The 23,633-nt window shown below is 39.3% G+C and overlaps 2 protein-coding genes across 2 annotated transcripts; one reads left to right on the top strand and one right to left on the bottom strand.

Moving 5' to 3' along the window:
* The first annotated feature begins 837 nt into the window (after positions 1 to 837).
* necap1 (NECAP endocytosis associated 1) lies at positions 838 to 8,583 on the top strand. The gene is made up of 8 exons (XM_085346107.1): positions 838 to 977; positions 3,777 to 3,877; positions 4,071 to 4,175; positions 4,284 to 4,365; positions 5,334 to 5,442; positions 5,886 to 6,033; positions 6,279 to 6,375; positions 7,666 to 8,583. Exons 1-8 carry the CDS (start codon positions 838 to 840, stop codon positions 7,718 to 7,720), a joined length of 837 nt encoding a protein of 278 aa, XP_085202233.1. The 3' UTR covers positions 7,721 to 8,583.
* An 8,068-nt stretch (positions 8,584 to 16,651) lies between these two features.
* Positions 16,652 to 23,046, bottom strand: LOC146609230 (serine/threonine-protein kinase SBK2). Its single transcript, XM_085345985.1, has 5 exons — positions 22,801 to 23,046; positions 19,311 to 19,455; positions 19,025 to 19,227; positions 18,720 to 18,881; positions 16,652 to 18,500 (listed from the first exon to the last, which is right to left on the bottom strand). Exons 1-5 carry the CDS (start codon positions 22,804 to 22,806, stop codon positions 17,877 to 17,879), a joined length of 1,140 nt encoding a protein of 379 aa, XP_085202111.1. The 5' UTR covers positions 22,807 to 23,046; the 3' UTR covers positions 16,652 to 17,876.
* Between the last annotated feature and the right edge of the window lie 587 nt (positions 23,047 to 23,633).

Below are 23,633 nucleotides of genomic sequence, written 5' to 3' on the forward strand. Positions count from 1 at the left end.
TAATGTAGGTGACAGCTTTGTCACTGCGACAAACATATACCCCCACCTACGTTAGCTCAGAATCTAGCTGAGCTACAAGCTAGTTAGCTACCAGGGCATGTTAGATAAATTTTAAGAAAAGAAAAGATAAAATTGCATGTTTAGCGCAACTGGATACTTAGTCTTAGGATACGCAGTCGTGGTGTTTGTAACAAGAGTCAGGGTAGGTGTTTTCAGGACCTCGGAGAGCGACTGAAGACGGTCAGCAGGCGTCAATATGGCTAACAGCCAAGCGGTGTTGTCAAGGCAGCGAGCTCCATCATAAATATCCGATTTTAGTGTTCAAATGGTGGGATATATTCCACGAAACGTCCCCTGCTTTTAGTTCAAAACTACAACTGACGTTTTGCATATCAAACATGCATATTTACAGTAAAAATAAAGCACTAACCATGAGCAGATATTCAGGAATCTTCGAGGAGAAGACACGACCGGACGGTTTCCGCTTCCGCAGTTTTCAGCACCTGCCAGGCCACGCCCCCTCTCAAAATTAGTGTTATTTATGTCTTTATATATTTATTTATTCATTGATTGATTTAAATTCCCAATATAAACAATCTAGTTCTCTTTTGTGCCAAAAAATAATTTTCTTTTTGTTTAAAATTTAAAATATCATTCAGTTTTATGGTAGTAAAGTATAATTTTTTTTCTGTTGCCTACGGTTACGGTCTAAGCTTTAAATGACGTCGTGTGTCAGTTAGGTCCCCCTGAACCATACACACATACACACATGCATACACACACACACACGCATACACACATACACACACATGCCCCCGTTTGAAAAGAGCTGAATAAATGAGTCACTACCACAACTCCCACATCAATAACAGTTGGACCAAGATGGCGGCCGAGGGAGAGTACGAGTCGATCCTGTGCGTTAAACCCGATGTCAACGTTTACCGTATCCCGCCGCGAGCTTCAAACCGAGCGTACAGGTAAAGACACACCAGTGTCTCGCTGATGTTGCTGTGAAATGCAGTTTAAATGCGTTTGTTGGGCGGGTTTGGGTGTTGTACTTTAACTGCTCGATAGTCAGCGCATGCTTTACAAATCACGGAGGGACAGTGCTGGCTTTATGCTCTGATGTCGGAAGCAGCTGATGAGATGAAAGTCCATCTCCAGGTGTTGTGAAGATGAAGAGAGGCTGAAATGTTGGTTGTTTGGTGTGCGGGGATTCGCTGAGCTGTCAGAGATGTGACCGGGGGTATTTGTCATCATGCTGGCTCGATACGGGCGGCTTGCCAGGATAGTCCCACTCTCCTCTGTGACAGCTGGGATGTCTTCTCCACAAACTGTTCAGGCTCTTCAGTCTGAAATCTTCTGTTTGCTTTTAATTGATCCTTTCAGATAAAATCTTCAAATCCATCCCGCTCTGCTGCACGGCTGTATTAACTTCCTGGAGCCGGGAAAAGATGTGCTGAAGCACTCCTTTCTCCCTGCACCTGTTCCCTGAAACCCACCAGATGAAATTATTAGCTGATATTCATGGGATCCTGCTTTTTTTTTTTAAAATATGTGAACATTTGCTAATTCCATAGTTTTCTATGTTAGTCACCTTAACAGCTTTTGTTTTTTCAATCTAAGTTAATGGTTTTTTATTTAGGAATGAAGAAAATTGTTGGCTGCAGCCATGATACCTTCACGTACAACCATGTTATGGAGTTCTCTGTCCCAGTCACAGAAGCAATTAAATCAAAGAGTTCAAACACTTTTTTTTCCCTAATAATTGCATATAGCTATTTTAAGCTAGAATAATCCCCAAATTGTATCTCTACAAATTAGAGAAGTAATGATAATAGTAAATACTAACAGTTAATTAGTTCATACTTCTAAGAAACATGCCATTAATAAAAAATCTTTTTAAATAAGTCTAATTTTTATAGTGTAATGTCTAAACAAGAGTTGCCATAAGGCGCTTAATACTGTAAGGTAAAAAACCTTACCTAACCTAAAATTGAAAATAAGGGAGCCATCTGAGAGTAAAGTGCTCTGTTGGGGTGCAGTAAACAGTGGTCATTAAGATCAGATGGTGATTATTCAAGACCTCGTATGTGAAGAGAAGGATTTTTAATTTGATTCTGGATTTAACAGGGAGCCAGTGAAGTGAAGCCAGAATGGGAGAAATATACTCTCTCTTTCAAGTCCCTGTTAGTACTCTGGGTACAGTGTTTTGGATCAACTGAAGGCTTTTTAGGGAGTATTTAGGACATCCTGATAATAATGAATTACAGTAGTCAAGTGATAAATGCATGAACTAGTTTTTCAGCATCACTCTGAGACAGGGTATTTCTAATTTTAGCGATATTGCCAAATGCAAGAAAGCAGTCCTACATATTTGTCTGTCATGCATGCTGATGGAGATATCTTGGTCAAAAATGACTACAAAATTCCTGAAGTGTTACTGAAGGCCAAGCCGAGTAATGTGGAATAACATGACTCTAAGAGGACCTTGTTAGTGCACCCCTCTACTGCAGGTGTAGAAGAATATCCGACCATAAATTTAGTAATAAATTACACTAATTAAAAATAATTTGAATTGATCACGCAACACAAAAATATAACCCAAAACAAAATCTCTGTTTAAAAAAAGGTGACGTGTAAGTGTCAGCTTTTACCATCCTTTTTGTTTGTGAGCCAGAGCTCCAATGTGTAAAATAAATGCATATTTTCAGTGTAATCAAAGTAATTTGCTTTGTGATTCTGGAACGTCTAAAAGGGCTCTGGAGATAAACCAGGAGGCTCAAGATTTCTTTTAAAGGGGTACGAATGGAGGAAAAATGGGCCCATTTTTACCCATTTCTCTGTAAAATGCTCTTACACTTTCAATAGTATTTTAAATTAAACTGCTAAAAAGTAAAATTACTTTTCATGACATAACCACATTAAAGCAATAACCTTGGATTTTTGCTTTTACAATTAAATAAATAATCCCACTTTAATATGTGCAGCCTCCACTAATGGTTTGTGGCTCCTGAGGCAGCACATATTAAAACTGCAATAATGAAAGTAAATGAACACCTAAATCAAGAAATATCAGAGAGAGAAAATAAAGATTCTCCTCATTTAAAATACACAAATCCTTTTAATACCACCTTCAAACATTTGTTAGATGTTAGAAATATAAATTTTCAACCAAATATCACTGAATCTCTCTGGATTTTATTGTTCAAAATAAGCAATAAAAAGAAGTCACTTTGGACTTTGTACATATTAGTGTCAGTGAAACAAGTGGAACCTCATTGGATCTGGACTTTTGTCAGCACTCATGAGGCCGCATTATGACCTGAAAATAAATAACTGTTTAAGCAGCCCTGGATTCTAATCATTTAATCTAAAGGTTATTAAATTCTCTAAGAATTAAAAATACATTACAAGAAGCATCACTTCTCTTTCCATTGTCTGTTTTGTAGCTTTATTTGGTGATATGCAAATAGGTAAATGTCTATGCACTCTAGTATGCCTCAAGCCCTGTAATCCACTATGCCAATCACACCTCAAAAGCCAGGTTTGGGTTATTCTTTAAGCAGAAATGTACTGTATTAGTAGCCTGAGTTGGAGCATTTTCCTGATTTCTTTGTCTTGTTTGGAAGCCATTTACAATGTTTTTTTTTTTTTTTTCCTTTAGAGACAAAGCAATTAACAGAGAGAATAACTAACATTTAATTGAAATGTAACCAGACTAACTGATAGTTGCAGCTCTGAAAATGCTAAACTATGTCAAATAATTTCTGCAGGGCAGCTGATTGGAAGCTCGATGCTCCAGACTGGTCAGGTCGAATGAGGATCACAGCCAAGGGCAAAGCGGCCTACGTTAAACTGGAGGACAAAATCTCAGGTATGACATCACTGGGTTTAGCACTAAAAACTACATTAAAACTATATTTTTATAGTAAAATTGACACCGACTTGCTGTAACGTGAAAGTCACGCTAGTGGTGATGTTTGCACTCAGAATTATGACCCATCTGTGCTGAAGCACGACTTTTCCTCTCTGCATTGTATTGGTTTAACATTCCTCTGCTGTTGCAGGGGAGCTGTTTGCCCAGGCACCAGTGAAGGAGTATCCTGGTATAGCAGTGGAAACCGTCAGCGACTCCAGCCGCTACTTTGTCCTGCGGATACAGGATGACAACGGTGAGGATTTAAGTACCCCGGCAACTCCAGAATATTTCTTAACCTTGCTCAAAGACTTAAATCCTTTCTCTTCTGGTCTTAATGTGAGTTATCATCTCTTACTGGCAGGTCGCAGTGCTTTCATAGGAGTTGGTTTTGGTGACCGAGGGGATGCTTTTGACTTCAACGTGGCTTTGCAGGATCATTTCAAGTAAGCAGGATTTGGTGGTTTGGTGGTTTTAGTGGATTACTTTCTGTTTTTTGTTGACAATCTGATAGCAGGGGATTGAAACATGTAATGTCTGTGAAACACTGGTTATGCCAAATCATCCAGTAGCCATTCTGACCACGCCAGAATTTCCTGAAGTTTCAGATCAAGACACCACAAATAAGCAACCGACCAAAAACATGCTGATATTTGTATGTTCCTATGCAGAATGATATTGAGTAAAAGTAGTAGTACTGCCCTCATTCCCCTTACAGGCCTTCAGCCGGCTGAAGTTGTTCAGAAATGAATATAACAAGCAGCAGAGCTGGGTGCATCCATCCATGCTTCTGCCACTTATCTGGATCTGGGTCGCAAGGGCACCAGTCTAAGCAGGGATGCCTTGACCACCCTCTTCCTACATGCCCACCTCCTTCAGCTCTACCTGGGATACTGAAGTATTTGCAGCCTGCACCAGGAGGCATCTGAGCCACATCTAGTGGCTCTACCCTGAGCCTCTGAACTCCTCCTGCCTCCTAGCTGGTGGTTGTTGGGAAGCAGTAAGCTGAAAAAAAAAGTTTGTTTAGGTTTTGGTTCAACCATACAATATGAAATATTTAAGAAAGGAGGGAGAAAGTCTGACCATTTAAACCAAGTGTTTTAGGGGCTCATCAAACCTGTGTGCTAGACTGTTGCATTTAAATAAAGGTTTGTTTAAAATGAGTAAATTCTGAGTGTTTGAGGAATCTAATACGCATCAGATGTACATCCTGTCTTTAATGGTATTCAGAGTATTGATTTTTCTCTTTCACTGTAACTGTCTGCAACACAAGCACTCCACATCAAAGTGAAGTGTTGTTTTTGAGATGCGCTTGTAGAAAGCTGCTGTGGTTGTTGTTAAAACTGCTGAGGTGCATTGTTTATTTCTGTATCAGTGCTGAGAGTGTGTGTTTGTGTGTCTTGCTTCTCTGCAGATGGGTGAAACAAGAGACCGAACTCAGTAAAAATGCCCAGCTTGGGGATTCAGGACCAAAGCTGGACTTGGGCTTTAAGGAAGGGCAGACCATCACACTCAACATAGGGGTGAGAACCAGCTTATGTGCATATACAATACATGCAGATAAAAATCTGTCTATAAAAGAGGCACATGCAGGGCTGTGCTGTTGAAGGATGGGGTGGAGGCAGATCACACAAATGAGTCTGAAAGGCAGAATGACACAATGAGTCATGAAAATGATTGGACCAGTGATGACAACAGAATTGAGTTTGACAGTGATGCAAAGGACAGAAGAACAGCCTGAGCACCCAGGAGTGCAGGCAGACAAATGAATACAGATATTTCTTATTAAACTTACATTTAAGTCTCATTTAAAAAAACAAAACAGAAATACCCCATAAAAATGAAAATCCTGATTAAATTTGAAGGTTACAGTTTGTGATCCAATTCTTTAACTATCAATGAAGTATGAAGAAATACATTGTTTTTGTCATCGCATGAGCCTAACTTCATTCTTCTCCATCTGCAGCAAGGGAAAAAGAGGGATAAGCCCCGCCCACAAGGATCGGGTGGATTTGGACTTCTCCCACCACCACCTGGAGGCAAGATAGCCCCTCCTCCTTCATCAGGGTTATCGAATCACAACATCGTCCCACAGATGGGAAGCACAGCGACAGGTATGCAAACTGACTTTACATAAACATCTTCATCAGCAAATGAAAGTGCACACAAGATGTCAGGTGGGATGTTCCCCTTTGTGCAGCTTTAACATGAGTACACGAGTGACCCGTTTCCACAGGCACTGTGTTAATTAGTGGCTGTTAGATGACTCATTCGTCTTCAAGCTTCAGGCTGCAGAAAATGAGTAAAATCTGTGCCAGCTCGTAGGCTAATGAGCTCTGCTTCTGTCTCCGTCTGTCAGGCTGCCTGCTGGAGCTGGACAGTAGTAACTCCAACACAGTGGTTCAGTCAAACACTAGTTCAGATCTTCTTTGGGGAGAATTTTCTGCTCCTGCAAGGTAAGAAAATTATTTCTTGTGTTAAATGTATGAGCACACTGAAGGATTGGGTATTTTCTAAGCTTTTGTCCACAAGTGACTTTGTGGAGGAATATCACTGATTAGCACTGGCTCCCGGTTTGAAAGGTGCTGAAAGCAGTTGAAGTTGAGTTCTGTGTTTTTTGTAGACCAGTCAAGGCCCTCCACACATGAAGAGAGTTCTTTAATAAATCATTTAAAATATTCAGCACCTGCAAAAAAACACAGAGAATGAGAATAGCAGTCATAGTAATGATGAAGGACATTCAAACATACCTTTGATGTGATAGCACTTGAAATGGATTTTACATGGTGCTTCACAGGGATGGACTGACCTTGCCATACTGTAGGGCAGGAGGGAACATATTTTTCACAGACAGCCGTACCAACTTAGCTTAAGCAAGTGAAGGGTCATACACTTGGTAACTGAATCAAAACTACAATGTAAACTAGCAGTTTTGCACAAATCTGCCATTTGCATCTTACAGTTTTGCATACTGAGGTCCATTCCCATTAATATTAGCATGTCCTTTCCTTTAAAAAGAAAGAAAGAAAGAAAGAGAAAACACTGTTACAGTGGAAAATATTACTAACATTAAAGAAAAGTCACTTAATGCTATATAAGCATTTAAATGGCCTAAAAACTTGTCACAATTTTTCGTGTCTATACTAAAGAGTGATTAAAAATGTTGTACTCTAGTAAAGTTAAATAGCAGTAAAGGCTACCTGAAGTCATTCCCTGTGAGGTTCCTCAGCACAAAACTGCCTGTTTTTAATTTTTGAGGGTTTTCTTTTTTGGTTTTACTGCTAGATTGTCCAGGGCCATATTAAGATGGTTAATTAGTCAGTTCTGGCATTTGGTCCATTTTTTTTGCCTGTGTTTATTCTAAAAGTTGCAAAAATATTTCCAGATACTCTAATGCAACTAAACTTGCCATGTAAATAGGTTTACTGTGTGTGTGTAAAAGCAGCTGACACTTAAAATTGTTTACAGTAAGTATTTGGCTGATGTTTGATGCGGATTTATTTTTTTTAATTACTTTGTCATTAGTTATTCATTCTTTTGTTGCAGGGAAACTAAGAACTATACAAAATATCTAAACAATTAGTTTAGATATTAATTAATCTTTTTGTTACACTAAATAGAATTGATTTGTTGATAAACGATTACAGTAATTAAGTATTTGTGGCAGCAGCAAAACAAACTTCCTGTCCTAAATTTCAAAATGTCATCTGAATAACTGGAAATTGACTGCGAGTTTTTGTTTTCAGCTCTGCTCCACCTCCGTCTCAACCACAAAACGCCACAAACTGGATCCAGTTTTGAGTCGTCGATCGTCGACCGTGACCTGCATCTCACCTGCATCTGTGTCCGTAGCTTCCTGTGCATCACACTGAGTGTAACTCCCACACACTGAACCCAAAGCAGAGACATGACACACCCACAGAGCTGTAGAATCACTTCACTCAGAGAGAGTGAAGCATTAATGCGTTAAAGCCATCACTCTATATGCGCCATCTCAATGATATTTAAGGGCTATGCGTGATGTCCCGAGTAGCAGGTGTTCCTCTTTCATGTGTCTGCATCTCCTCCCCAGTAGGTGGCTCCTACTGCGAGCAGAGCTTCATTTTTGATCTGGAATGTTTTTGTCCCCCTGCAGGCACTGCAGAGCACTACATCAACACACCTTTGCTTTCTGCATCCTGCTGTGAATCACATGTAAAGAGCAACACAGCAAAGATTAAGTGAAGGCTGCAGGAGACAAATTAAAAAAAGAAAATACGATGATTTCTGTACTGGAACATAAATCTTAATTCTGTAAATTATTCACTTTTCCAGCAGTGATCTGAGTAGTTGTAATGTTGATCCTAAAAACAAAGGAACAGTTGATGAAGCATCATGATGATCAAGGTCAGAAGGAGTTTATATAAGATGATAAATTTACTCTGAAGTGGAGTTTAAGTTACTCTCTCCTTTTCACATTGTGAAATGTGGAGCATTACAGCGTTGTCATCAGGGTGGATGCAGTTACATGGCTCAAAATTCTCACGTGTATGTCAGCATTCACATTTAACAACTTCAGCTCATATTGGGTTTGATTAGAAATTGATAATACAGGTGAATTTGTACATGAATCTCCAGACGTGAGGCACAAGTTTAATTGCTGTTATCCAAATTTCCTGAATAAATCTTTACAGGAATCAATAATCTTCTAAATTATTCACATGTTTGCAAAATTGCTCAATCTGAAATAGTTGGATGAGATGCTGATGTTACAATATGTGAGTGATGAATACATTAACAGTTTTCTTTCTGGTGTATTAAATGTAAAAATGTATGTTTACATTATGAAATCATGTTTGTTTACTTCTGGGTGCTTCTGATTAGCTAATATATTTGCAAATCAGAAAATCAGCTGCCAAATCCAGACTATCACTATTTTTACATATTTTGCTGCATGTTTAAAGAACTACATAAGCTAAGAAGGATGAAATATTTGCATGTCCTACTCAGTTTCTATCAAACTGGAGGCAGAAAAATTAAAATTGCTCAAATACGAAGTGGGCTATTTTTTTCACCCCAAGTAATTTTCTTGACCTTGAATTAACCGACACATAATCAAGTCTGGTTAAAATGAATCAGAGCAGAAATGTAGGACTTATTATCAGACATTTCTATTTTTTTTGTTTTGTTGCTTTTTTGTATTTATTTTAGAGGGGAAACTGCTGTGAGAGAGGTCAGCCCAAAGCTTAGCTTCACTTTCTATATGAAACATGCAGTAATCATTTATATCAACTGGATTTAAAGGTTTAGAGGAAAATGTTTGGTGCACAGACACAATATTATTGGAAATGAGAAAACAAACTGACAGTTTCTTTGTGCAGTGGAAGAAGTCTGAGTGCTCCAGATTTTCACTTGCAGTTTTCACAGCCTGCTGGTTTCTGTTAATGAAACAACCATGAAGAGTTTTCCACATGTGCTGCAGTTTACCTGCAAAGACGGCCGTGTGGTGAACTCATCATTATGGAAATGAGAATAAATCTGGCAGATTTGAAGAATCTCCACATGAGTCCCAAACAGTGGTGACTGTACGAGGTTTGATGGTCTGTGGATAATGTCTGGAAATTAGAGAAACAGTTTGATAATTTGGGAAATCTACCATTTGACTTCTTTGCTGAGAGTTAGATGAGAAGGTTGATTCTCATGAATTTGAAGCAGGTGGTTAGCTTAGCTTAACGATGAAAGAAATCTGAGACACCTGGCTGTGACAGAGTCCACCTCTAATACCTCTAAAGGAGACTGATGAACACACTATATTGTGTTAAATATTATTGAGTTTTCTTAAATAAAGTGGCAATCCTTTTGTGGCCTATTTAAAATGAAATGCTCCTTTCATTGAAGTGATCTGTTTGCTGTAAGAGATTCGAACACATCAGTCTCAGGATTTATGGCGGGGAAAAACAAAACGATTGTGTTAAATCATCTGATGAATGTTTAATGGCAGCAAATGAAATGTTAATCTTTGTGCTAAGAAGGCTTTGGGTGATTGTGAACATGTCTGACATAAAACATGCCTTGACTGTGAATATGTCTGCATAGTATCGCTGTGATCAAATCACATGAGCTGTGTTTAATTGGCATTAAGACACAGGGCTGACTGATATATGTTGACGTGTCTGTTGTTTACATTGCTCGCATCGCTGGCTAAGATTTAAAAATGTCTCCCACTTCTCATTCATTCCACTTTGGCTGTAAAATCACTGAACTAACCCTTTTGAGTTATGACTAACTTAATGAGAAAGAGGCAATAAATCCTTTAAAAGGACCCTCCGAGTCTCGTCATTATTATTTTTGAATATTTAAAGCCCCCAGGAGAAACCGCATCGAATTCATTTGAGTATAAGATTAATTATTTCTAATCCTTTGTGATAAATTTGAATAAGTATGTAGAACAATCCTGATGGTGGAGCAAGAAGACCGTGTGGTGAACCACTGGGACACAAATGTGACGCCACATCTTCAGCAGCATAAATCAGAACCGCAGACATGAAAGAAAAATAAACACTCTTGTTTCTTTTGCACTTTTTCTTTCATTCAATCTCTGTCACATTTGCTCTGATCCTCTCTCCTTTTTCTCTCCCCCCTCTCTCTGTTATTTTTCCTCTCACATTTTCCTCCCTATTCAAGCTAGAGGAGGAGGCAGGGTACACCCTGGACAGGTCGGCAGTTTGTTGCAGGGCTAACACATATAGACAGACAACCATTCACACTCACATTCACACCTATGGACTACTGAGAATTACCATTTAACCTAACCCCACTAACTGCATGTCTTTGGACTGTGGGAGGAATCCGGAGTACCCGGAAAGAACCCACGTACTGCATTTCCTTTCCTGTAAAGTTGCAAGTGCGTGTAAAACAAAGGCTTTTCACACTTGCAGTTGTCTAATTCACCACAGCAGTAGGTGTTTAGTCCTTATTATCTGGCTGTGTAGCATAGATTCATAAGTCATAACCACCAGTGGGATGTATTTGGGTCACTGGGAGGCAGCAGCCACCAGAGATGTGTCACATGGGGGTTAGTAGGTGATATGTTGGCCTTCGACACAAAGCAGGAAGTCAGTGGTCACAGAGCGGCAGCCCGAGGAAAGTAAGTCATACTGTTGCATCATATTTTTGACTCTTTCAAAGTTCAAGTCATGAACTTGGAGATCTGTGTGTGTCCTCTTTAGCACCTGACAACCGTAAAGACAAAGTCACCCAGAGTTCTGGCCTAAAATCATACAAATGGTAAATGGCCTGTATTTATATAGCGCTTTACTAGTCCCTAAGGACCCCAAAGCGCTTCACATATCCAGTCATCCACCCATTCACGCACACATTCACACACTGGTGATGGCAAGCTACATTGTAGCCACAGCCACCCTGGGGCGCACTGACAGAGGCGAGGCTGCCGGACACTGGCGCCACCGGGCCCTCTGACCACCACCAGTAGGCAACGGGTGAAGTGTCTTGCCCAAGGACACAACGACCGAGACTGTCCAAGCCGGGGCTCGAACTGGCAACCTTCCGATTACAAGGCGAACTCCCAACTCTTGAGCCACGATCGCCCCACAAGTCATCTCCTCCTTCAGAAGACTGAGTTACAGGAAAAACTTCTCATTGCTGGCTCTGAAGAAATGATCAGCTCATCTTGAATTAATATTAGAAGCAATGCTGACTTGCAGTGTGAGCTGTGTGACCTTATACACGTAGGTGTGTGTCTTTCTAAACAACCATGTGTCCAAATGATTCACTTTGCCACAGCTTAATGATAACTAGAGCAAAACATGTTGGACCCGATAGGAACTTTAAAAATAAAGAGTCTAAATGACAGATTTAAGTTTATGATTTTTTAGAAATGTACAAAAAAACCAACAAAAAACGAGTGAAGGCAGGTGGGTAGATGTGATTATTTCAACTGTAACGTGTACTGAATGTAAAGTTAGGACCATAAATATTTGCACAGAGACAGCTTTTCTCATTTTGGTTCAGTACATTATCACAATGAATTTCAGTGAAACAACTGAGACACAGTTGAAGTGCAGACTTTCAGCTTTAATTCAGTGGGTTTGTGAGGGTGCGGGGAAGCAAAGTCCAATCTAGCCTTTCTATTCCTGAGGCTTATGATTGGCTTGTACCTTGCAGTGAATCCTCTGTATCTATGTTCATACAGTCTTCGATATCGATACACCTAGCTCCTGGAGAGTGTTGTTCACTTGGTTGGTTGTTGTGAAGGAGTTTCTCTTCACCATGGAAATGATTCTGTGATCATCCACCACTGTTGTCCTCCGTGGATGTCGAGGTCTTTTTGGGTCGCTGAGTTCACCAATGTTTTCTGTCTTTCTCAGCATGTACCAAACTGTAGTTTTTTTTACTCCTAATATTGTAGCAATTTCTTGGATGGATTTTATTCTGTTTTTGCAGCTCACAAATGTCTTGTTTCATCTGCACGGAGAACTCCTTTTTACTCAAAATGCATTAAAAATGGTATGTTGTTCAGGAACTACGTGCTCTCACTTGCACATTTACAAAATGCTCAAATACATTTTGTGTGTGACCTGAGATCAAACTTGACCTTCAATCACTGATCATACTACTGCACATAGGCTACATACATTTTCTTTACAAAAACATAGTGCTGAATTTATATCGAGCATTTTAATATTTTCTCAATCGCTCTCATATTATGAACTCAGCATGAAGCTAGTTAGGGAGACAGTTGTAGCAGAAGTGAGAAATATTGCGTAAGGTGACCTCGTTGGGTAGGAGCTTTTAGCTCTGCTGACAGACAGAAAAAGAGAGCAACAGACAGCTGGACAGACAGACTGCTGGTCTCCTCCGAGCTTCATTAGGAACACGATTCATCTTCCTCTGATTTTGTTGTCACCCCATTTTGGCCTCTGAGGTCATTTATGGTGTCTTTTTTCACTAAAGCTGCACCAGCACCGAACACGTGCAAGCACAGGTGTGAAGGCTTGAAGTTTGTATGTCAGGATGCATGTTTACGTGCATGTGTGTTCCTGTGCAAACTTGTTTTGAATGTGTTAAATGAGACCTGGGGGTGGACTAAGTGTGTTTGTGTGCACATAGTGAAGAATGGTGAGAGGCTGTTGACTTAAAGATGATTTTAAAGGACTGTTTGAGGTTAAAGGTTAAAATTAATTTTAGGTTTAGGTTATTAAAGACAGTTAGAAGATCAACATATGTATATGTGAGTAAATCCAGATCCTTTTTCTGATCTGGGTCACCTCATGCTCTGTAACATCTCTCTATCACACTACACAGAAATTCTGGGCTTTCATTATACTAGTTATCCCTGCATTCTCACTAAAGATTTAGTTTCACTTTCCAGAGAATCTCCTCATCTCTATCACAAGTGTGATTATCAAATTTAACAGGTCATTCCTGACTCTGATGTGTAATGTGCATTACTCTCAACACTGAAACTTCTGATAAAAACTTGTTTTTGTTCCTTTCTGACGCCTGTAAACCCTGCAGGTTCTCACGTACTTTAAACACTCAACAGCAATGTTAGTCGTCCTTTGGGACAAATTAAAATTTTGCCATCTGACCAAGAGATGCCATTGTTGCAAGAGTAAAGTCACTGGCAGGTAAACTGCCCATCTGGAGCACTGGGACACGTTTCTCTTTTCTCTGGCCTGGGCGTGATTTGGCCATGAACAGTCAGTTAATACTGATATTATGCTTGCGCACAATATCCCAGCAATATTTGTTCTTTTTGTACAGTTATAGTTACAGACTGTCTCTACGTCCCTGCACAACCCTTATACCTAACCTGTTATGTAAATAATCCACAAAATCCACCATCTTTTCAATGACTGCAAAAAAAATGACAGCTTTAATGATGCATTTACAACAGAGTCTGTGAAACCAGTCTGGTGCAGCTCACTCAGACAGACTAACTAAACAGCCAGCTGGACTTGAGTCTAATCATAGCCTAGCATCACCTTCAAGAGCACACTCATCAGCACTCCATAAAAAATACATAAGTACTTTATTTCTTGGCTCAGGGATACGATTTAAAGAATCCAAAGCCTGTTCCTGGAGTCAACATGTACCCATTAGAGGAGATCGATTTTCCTCCTTCAGATCCAAATGAGGTTCAAGTGTACATTTAAATTCTGCTCTGAATCTCTTGTCTCAGCACATGTGAGTTTCATTTAAAGTCAGCCACAAAACAACACTGCAGTGTCTTTTTTTAAACTTTTGTTTGTTTGTTTTTTGGTACACGCTCTGCTCCACCAAACAAATGCCAATTCTACATCAGCATGGTATGAAGTAAAGTCTGGAACAGTGAAGTGGCTTCATTCAGAATCAGAAGAACAAAAAACTTTTCAAAATCATTAACTGGCCTCAGCTGTTCTCATTTAGGCATCTCAGTGAAAACATCGAGACAGTCACATGATCAAGTAACTATTGCAGTCACATAAAAAGTGTTTATATTTATATTTAATCTTTAAAATGCTCACTTTTAGTAGCAAGGTTTCTGTAAATGTAAAAATGTAAAACAATATTTGTCCAAATTTGAACAATTCCCCTGATATTTGTCCTATTCTTACTACAGGTCCTACTGGTTGCAGAACTGGAGTAAAGCTGCTCTCACAGGAATAACAGCTGAAGGATGATTTTTGCTGCTTGTTTCCAGGAAAAATTTCATCTGTAACTTTTCAGTTAAATTAACAAGCAGAGTGAAAATGAAACTTAATTAAACTGGATAATATCAATGAGAGCCAAAGTGAAACAAATAGATGAATATGATGAATTTGTGTTACGTCTAAAGATCCAGACTAAGGAGTGAGCTGTTCTCTGGTTGGGGCTCATATTTTTTGTGAGTTGTTTATTTGGTACATGTGTAGTTTTTGAGCCCAGAGTCTGTTTGATGTATTTGGCCTGCAGTTTTTCATATTTCAATTGAAATACCAGGTACTGCACAGGGCTACAGTACGCTGCTGTATATTTTCTGTTTTTTTCTTTCAAAACACAGCAAGTTTTTTAAAATTCAGTTTCTCAGTTTTTAATTACTTCCTTACACTTATAGGATACATTTAATCTTGTCGGCTTGTTAGATAAATACACAGTCATACATACTGTCACACAATCTTGGCATACTTCACATAGCGTTAATGCAACATATCAAGTGAAATGTCAGAAGTTTGGATGGGAGCAGGTCTCAGGCCACCGGCCACGTCTGCCCCCCGCCCCGGGGCCTTTGGCCTTCGAGAGAATGATACGATCATCAAACTGTCTCTCTTTAACAAGCTCACTAATTCACGACTTCTGGCACGGCGAGGTTTATAAGATAACTTACAAACTGCTGCTCCTTGCAGATGATCTCTTCATTTAACTATGCTTCTTGATTTAATCTACATGAAACTGGATGTTAGGGTGATTCAGGTATTGCTGGGGTCAGAGCTTAAAGGTCAAAGGTTAAAAGATTAGTGACCTTTTTGATTTGACATTTTCAGAGAAACCTGAACCAGCAACTTAGCTGGATGATTTTCATGCTAGTGATGTATTTGTAAAAAAAAAAAAAAAAAAAGAATGCATTGCTCCATCAAAGACGGTGAGTCGTCCTGACCCCAGTGTAGCTAAACAGACCCAAAAAAAGACACCATTATGCAGGAATGCAATGGTTTCTCATCTCCAAACAATTTACATTCAATGCCAAAAGTTCTATTTTAGTCTCATCTGAAACATTGTTCAAACAGATGTTTGGCAGGTCCAGGTTATATTTAGCAAACTACAGATTTAGACCAGCTGTACATTATTCCTCATTAACATGAACATTAGCAGACATGAGAGGATTTTCCCTTTCCCTAAAGTTGCCCCCTTTACTACCTTTTTGACTTTTATGATTTCCTAATACACGCCTTACTCTCAGAGGGATATTTGTTGTTTAATCGCTCATTTGATGGTTAAAAGTGTTTTCTTGTGTTTGTAAATAATCTGTCAGACTGTGTAGTGTAGTGTGATGAGCAACAATAACTCTCTTTCGGTGGTCCTCAGTAATGGAGTCAGACTCTGATGGATCCCACTGCTCTTCAGATAAAATAGGAGCATCAGTTCACACCTTTCATGGACTGAAAACACCTGAAAGACTTCAGCTGCCAATTCTTGAGGTTCATAGACCTTTGGTACTCACAAATGACCAGCTATATATTTTTGTCATGTTTTATTTTCACTGGGTCTCCTTTGTGCCCTATGTGTGTGTTTGAGTAAGAGTTGTGTGTGTTTGAGTCATTATTTGTCTGTCTCAGTTGTCAGTCCATGTTTGGTGAAGTTCACTGTGTCTGTGGTGAAACTGACCTCTGTGTTAAAAGTCCAGCTGATTGCAATTGCAGGAGAAAGTATGACCGTGTGCGATCCGGCTGCAATGTGGTGCTGAGGGGTCAGAACTGTGGGCCGCGGCACATACTCAGTGCTGAAAGGTTGTAACGACACATTTACAACCAGGGCCCTATTTTTGCAAACACATTGGGAAGCTTTCCAGCGGATCCTTGTCTGTGAGTGCGTGCATGTGTGGTATATAATCTTACTAGAACATTACTGAGATATGATCCAATCAGTGCATACATGTTAGGTCAGCATGTTTAAAATCCTCAAAAATGCATATAATTGTAAAACAACTTACATTCAAATAAAATGGTCATATATATAAAAATAATTTTATTACATTAAAAGTATACTTTATAAACAATATATCATTATACAGCTACAGAAGTATTTACACAGTCTCAGTAAGATATTGCACTGTTATCATTATTATGTATAATAATTTTTATATTTTATAATGTTTTACAATACAAAATTAGTCTTTTGGTTGCGCATAAAATGCTGCACATGAGCTGCCAAGAGCTTAGTGATAGATAATAACAATAATAATGAGTTACATTAGCTAAACTTTGTAAGCATTTTAGGGTATAAAAGTGCTATTAAAGTGTTAATATATATTATTACTTTCAGAAAACTGTTTTTTAAAGCCAAAAACCAAACAGTCAAAACCCCCTCCGTGGTCTAAAGTGGACCTCAGAGGTGTTTATGACTTGGCTCTGCTGCGGTCTATTTACAGTTCATAGCCTGCTATGACGTATTATACTCTCTGAAATCTAGAGTCAAATATAGATGCAGTGCTTTGCAGAAGTTATGTGATCATTACACACTAAACAGACTAGTTACACACCAGTTAATGCAAATAATCTTGATGCCTACAGCTGTTTCTACACTGGTCATTTAAAATGTTGGTTAAAGTAAATATTTTTCATTTATTTGATGTGAATCAAGCAGCTGTTAGACTTCCTCACTAACCGACAGTTTCCCAGAAAGCAAATTCCCCATAAACCATGGAGTTTTGTTTTAACAAGGGGAATTTTTCCAAAGTTGTTTTCTTAATGTTTAGAGGTTAAACATGTGGGAGGTGATTTTTTTCTTCTTCTAACACATCGACCACCTGCTTCCTTTCCCTTACACAACCTGATGGCTCGCAGTTAAATGTAATAGAAGCTTACCTCAGCATTGGCCATAGTGTAGTATTTTTTTTGTGTTAATCTATGCAACAGAAAAACAGAAAGAATTTAAAAAGCAGTGATGTAAAGTTACAAAATTAACTTGTGAATAACATAAATCGTATGTACTCAACTTTCAAATGTAATTTCTATTCAGTTCATTTTTTAATGTGGGCAGTCACAACAAAAGTTGTCTCAAGGTGCTTTGTGATTACGGTGAAGCCTCCACGGTATCAGAGGGAGAACCCCAATGATCCCCTATCAGTCAGCACTTGGTGAGAGTAGGGAGGAAGAACTCCTTTTAACAGGAAGAGAACTCCAGGAGTGTGAGGCTTTTGTAAGGTTAAAGTGAAGACAGAAAAGAGCATAGAAAGACATTTGTCTCTTTCAGCTTAGTTTTGGTAGACTTTGTTAACTTAACGCTCTCCTCTCCCCTCCATCTCTTTCATGTTTCTGATCCCTCCTTTCCCTCTACTCTTCTTACGCGCCTTCTCCAGCCTCACCCTCTCTTTCTCCATCATCCAGTCTCCTCCCAGGTAACTCAAAGCCTCATCAGGTTGCCTACGTAGCTGTGGCCGTGGGTTGAGGAGTGACTGGAAAAAGGAACAGGCCAAATGGGTGAAACATGCAAACTGGGGAGCTTTGGGAATGTGCTTCTTCTTTTCCAGTCCAGCCTCATCCAGATCCTGCGGGCTCTCTGTTTGTGGCTCAGCCCATACGTCCAGTTCATCGTTGGGGCTTTTACTTCTTTCAAACCACTCTTGATATTTCAGGTATGAGTGGCAGTCGCTGGCTGTTTCAGCCCAGGGGTGGCTGCCGGTAAGCATGGCATATGTCAGGATGCCCAGTGCCCAGCTGTCTGTACTTGGCTCCACGGAAACCCAAACTCTCTTTTTCTTCTTCTCTTCACCATCCTTGATGCCATCATTTCCATCAGTTATATTGCTGCTGTCATTGTTTCCTCGAGCAACCTCAGCCTCGGGGGTGCAGTAAGGAGAACTGTACCAGACTTCTGGGATCCTGGTTCCCCTGGACTTTACCTGGGTAAATATTGATTTGCCACATTTAGACTGATAGTGGATGCAAATATGGATAAATTAGATGAAATATGCCATAAGTCTTGTGCAGAACACATCTGAGCCATAGGCGGCTGCTTTTACTTGGTTTTCTTCTGCATCATATCTTAGCGAACAGCTTGTTAATAGACCTGCCAGCTAGATGCTATTGTTATTTATGTTAGTTTTGTCCTTCATACTGACCATGCCAAAGTCTCCCAGTTTGACCCAGCGGCAGGCAGAGTCACAAAGGAAGACGTTTTCTGGTTTGAGATCTCTGTGGACAAAACCAAGAGAGTGCAGGTGGGAAAGTGCACCACACAGTTGAGACACCACCCGCTGACAGCAGTCCTCCTCCATACCAAGCTACAGAACAAATGGAGAAGAAGAAGATAGAAATATAAAATAATTATTTCAACGTCTAACAAAACAAATTATCTTCCAAAACATAAATACAGTGTGAGTTAAATTGTTCAGGAATCATAAGTCCTTTGTTAAAATCTTTATACCTCAGGTATGATGACTTCGTACAGATCACCGAAGAGGCTGGCTTGCTGAGCAAAGATGTAGTGTGATGGTGTGGAATAGGCTATTCCCAGAGCTCTGGTCAGGGATGGGTGTGTACAGAATGACAGGGAGAGGTTATACTCCCTCAGGAAAGAGAACAGAGAAGTAGAGTCACGAGGGAAGAACTTCAGAGCCATCGGAGTACCTGAAAGATCCAAAGATACTGTACTGATGTAGGTGTGTTTTTAGGGGATCTTGAAGCCATAATGTGTTTGTTTAGCTCCTCACCTCTCTTTCTGTGTACAGCCAGCATAACCTTTCCATATGAGCCTTCACCCAGCAGCTTCAGGACCTTGAAGTGCTCTGATGTGTCCATTGAGTTCAGAGACTGAGCCGTCAGATGACACATCTCATCCAAAAGTTTTGCGGCAGCCTGGACAAATAAACACAAAGTACTGTAATTACACCAATGCTCTTCCAGTGGTTTCTTTGTTTTTTGGTTTTTGTTTTTTTTTTTTTGGGGGGGGGGGGGGGGCATATATTCAGTAAGACCTTTGGCTATCCCAAGCAGCTTTCTTAGATCTGACTCACCATAATCACTCACGACAGGATGGCAGTTTTCTTTTAAAACTTCCACTCAAAAGTCTGTATAAAAGTGTCTAAAAATTGTCTAAAACCTATGTGACAAGCCGAAAACAACATGACCTTTATTAATTTGTATCAGTCAATAAGAAATCAACAGGTAATCTCTTAAATCTATTAAAAGATCTTTACCGCAACAAAGTAGGTTGGGTAAGTGCTCAGTAGGTTTCAGGAGTACCTGATTATGTGGTTGCTTAGAAACCCGCATAGTGATAACATTTTATATTAGTCTTGCAATTGAGTGTTGGTGGTTAATTTAAAGCCCACATCTAATTGAATAGGGGGGGTGAGATAACAAAACATTAAACCAGTACAGACTGACTGGTCAAATCCAATGAAAAAAAAAAGCTTCAAGTTTGTTGACTAAAGAAAGCTAAAAATATCTTTTTGTGTTTGTACTCCTATACTCTGACTATGAACCTCCACTGTGTACAGGTGTCAGTGTAACAACACGATTGGCTAATATGGTTCCTGTTTAACAGGTTGTGGGTCCTTAGGGAGCAGGGATTGTTTCCTCTCATAGATCTCTATTCATGAGTGTCATGTCTCCTACTTGTATAATGTCTTTGGCTTTGTTGATACAAAGCTTAATGGGTGGGAATGTGAGAAATCTGCATAATAAGATTTCTAGGTAAGTAGTGTCCCTGTGTAAAAGCAGGCTGAATAAGCAGGTTTCTTATATTTCATGTAAGCAGATGATGGTGACAAGACTCCACACTATTTATTGATATCATACTACTGACTTCCTAAAATATCTCTCTTCTGAACTGAATCCCTCGCAGCTCTTTGGAATGTAACACCACCATTGCAGGGATGATCGTCGTCATGGTGATGCTTGCAATACTCGTTCCCGGGTATAAACATGTCTGTTAATAGCCTCGTTAAATCCCCCCACACAGTCACACACGCAGCAGTGTTTTGTTTTGTCTGGTGATGTTTCCACTACAGCTGGCACCCTCGGGCCTGGGTTAGTTTGGATTAACTGTCACCGTACGCATCCAGACAGGGAGCCTCTCATTACAGCTCATCAGTGAACAGCTCAGAGCCGTCAATGTGCTGTGAACCCTTCACTGAGGCTTTGTTCACACTAAGAGAATGACTCGGATCTACCTAAAATTTTTCTACCCATAAAATTTGGGAATTTTACTCTTATTTGTCTTTAATTTCATAAAAGGGCCCCGAGAAAGAGTTACATTACATTAGCAGTTAGCTGGGAATAAATGCACCTTATTTTTAATCATTTGCACCAAATTAAGTTTTTGCATTAAGTTTCCATTTTAAAGAAATGAAGATTATAACTTTGGCAAAATGTGCCTTCCTAAAATAAATGCAACAAATATTTATCCCATGCTTTTTGATAGCTATCAATAATAATAATAATAATAATAAAAACTGTTGCAACATCAGTGGGTGTCATTTTATGCTCTCTAATCCTCCTCCACTGGGTGGTTTGGGTGGAAACTGAACTCTAACCCTCTGAGCATCTGTGTAATGCCCAGATTACTAAACTATCAGAGATAAATGGCAGGACCATTTGATCCTTTGCAGCAGTTTATATGTAATTTGTTAGATAAACAATTTAATTAAATTTGATTTATATAGTCCAAATTACAACAACAGTTACCTCAAGGTGCTTTATATTGTAAGGTAAAGACAAAAACACAGAGAAAACCCCAATAATCAGACAAGACACCCTGTGAGGAAGCACTTTGGCAACAGAAACAGGATCAGTAAATGAGGGAGTAAATTGTTTGTGACTTTTTAAAAATATAACATCTTCGTTATTGTGGGTCTAATAATAAGTGTTAAAACACACAGTATACATTTTAATATGCTTCTTTTATCTCTAAATATGAAGGTGCATTGTTTAACTGAAGAGCAGGGATCATGTAGAAGATTCCTGCTCAGATAACAGGGAAAAATCCAAAGTTTTCCATTAGTGAGACTAAATGCAAAGAGGCAGTTAAGACGGTGTTTAAAGAGCAGCATAGCCGACGGCCTCGGAGGTCAGAAAGATGTAAGATGAAGTCAGGATCAGTTTCAGCCTGACCAGAACAACTCCAGCAGCCCTCAGTGGGATGCCGGGCTGAGACAAACACAAAGCTGGACCAGTAGTAACTGATGTGTGTGTCTCAGAGATAAATGACCTGGTGATGTCCTCTATATGAAAATGGATCTCTGGGGACCACAAAGCACCTATGATGATAAGATGTTCTTTCTGTGCCTTTTAATGTGTCTGTGTGTTTCTTCACCTTAGCAAAACCAGAGACTGACACGTGTTAGATCTTACACCATGAAGATTAATAACATACAAAGGATGCATAGAGTCTGAAATACTTTAATGAGTGTAGTATATGTATATCTCTATGTCTGTTCCCAAACTCGTAGATTACTGCTTCAATCTTGAAGAAACTAAGCCTATAAGCTACTTAGGGTACCAAGATTTGTAGCATTTGTGTGGTAATACAAAATATTTACATCAATTACAAAGTACTGTTTGTCCAAATGCACGTTATATTTTTACTGACCACCAGACGATTTAACTGTTAAGAACTGGCCAGTTTTTGACCATGTTTGCCATAAAAGGCATTGCTGCGAATGATGGGTGTGGTTGTTGTACTCATCCCTCTGCCCAAAATCATATTTTGCACTAATTTAGTAATTAAGCCATTTGGGTTTATGATTCACATGTAGAGCAACATTTACAAATAATAGAAAACATGTGTAAAACAATCACTGTAAACAGCTGATGCTGAAATGAGCCATACTAAATACATGATGTGGCCATTACCATACCATCACTTTTTATAGTTTACATGGTCCTAATGAATTTCTAATGGTTCCAAATTCTTAGTAATTAAATATATTTTCTTTAAAATTCTCAACTGTAATTGGGCCAAGTTTGATGGGTCGACATATTAATGCACATACACTGTGAGTGCAGTGTGCATTGTATCCAGTTACTCTATTTAAATTATTTTTAAATGATTGGATGAGCCAGTGTATTTTTTAAATTAAGTTTTCCAGAGGTAATTTGGGTTTGATTGGTCCAGGTTAGGACAAATCAATAATTAAAATATCTCCTTCGAGAATAACTGTCCTTGTTACACAGGATACTTCTCCACCTCTGACTTACCGTCATGTTGCTGCAGTTGTTCAGTTCAAAGTCGGTGATCCAAAGCTACGTTCTCCTCTTCATTTAGCAGGTGCACCAGCTGGTAGAGCCTCCACACCGAGTCTTCTTTCCACCCACTGCACCAAAATGCAGAATTGTCGCAGCCGGCAGAGTTTGGTTGTAGTCTGCACTCAGTCAGGAAAACCCTTCGACTGGATTGCGAGAGGCTTTCGTGGCTGCTGCTGCTGCTACAACCTTTATCCCAAAGTGTTCTGTCCTCACCTCCCCTCCTCCTCGTGTCCTCTCTTATTGCAGTGAAAGGCGGATCCACACATGTTTGTGTGTGTAGAAGACCGTATGTTACCTCCAACCTGTCATTATTTGGGTTTTGAGTTCAGTTGACCTGTGTTTTGCACCAGTTATCTCTGTTGAACATTTCACACATTTTACAATTGTGACTGTAATTTCAAAATTGACTTAAAATTCCACAAGTGGCACTGACGACTGCTAAAAACATGACTCTCTATGAAATAATCTTTAGTGCACATTGTCATAAAAATAAAGTAAAAAAACCCCCAGAAATTTGTAGAAAGTATGACACATCTTAAATGGCTTTTGTTGTCTGCTAAAGAATAAATGTTGGTGGTTTGACAATAGACAGCTGCAGCAAAGGACAATGGAATTAGTCTGGATCCATGATATAGTCCTGGATAGCTGGATAAATGGTTAAGAAAATGGATAGGTGATCAAGTCAAAGAATAAATCTCACTTAATATGGCACCCAGTTTGATAAAATTTATTACTGCTGTGATTGGAATGCAAATATCTGAGATCTGATATTTATTTTGAATGCC

This window comes from Diplotaxodon limnothrissa, linkage group LG22 (genome assembly GCF_057381915.1).
Source record: "Diplotaxodon limnothrissa isolate DT_005_m linkage group LG22, D_limnothrissa_male_GT1.1, whole genome shotgun sequence".
NCBI classification, from domain to species: domain Eukaryota; kingdom Metazoa; phylum Chordata; class Actinopteri; order Cichliformes; family Cichlidae; genus Diplotaxodon; species Diplotaxodon limnothrissa.

Bases quoted from the DNA above. Each gene is read 5' to 3' on its own strand.
- LOC146609230 (XM_085345985.1), bottom strand. The intron at 19,228-19,310 runs GTGAGGAGCTAA...TGGATCTTTCAG, and splicing joins GGCTGTACACAGAAAGAGAG to GTACTCCGATGGCTCTGAAG. The intron at 18,882-19,024 runs GTATAAAGATTT...TTTGTTCTGTAG, and splicing joins ACGAAGTCATCATACCTGAG to CTTGGTATGGAGGAGGACTG.
- necap1 (XM_085346107.1), top strand. From the start codon at position 838: ATGAGTCACTACCACAACTCCCACATCAATAACAGTTGGACCAAGATG. The intron at 3,878-4,070 runs GTATGACATCAC...CTGCTGTTGCAG, and splicing joins ACTGGAGGACAAAATCTCAG to GGGAGCTGTTTGCCCAGGCA. The intron at 6,376-7,665 runs GTAAGAAAATTA...TTTTGTTTTCAG, and splicing joins GAATTTTCTGCTCCTGCAAG to CTCTGCTCCACCTCCGTCTC.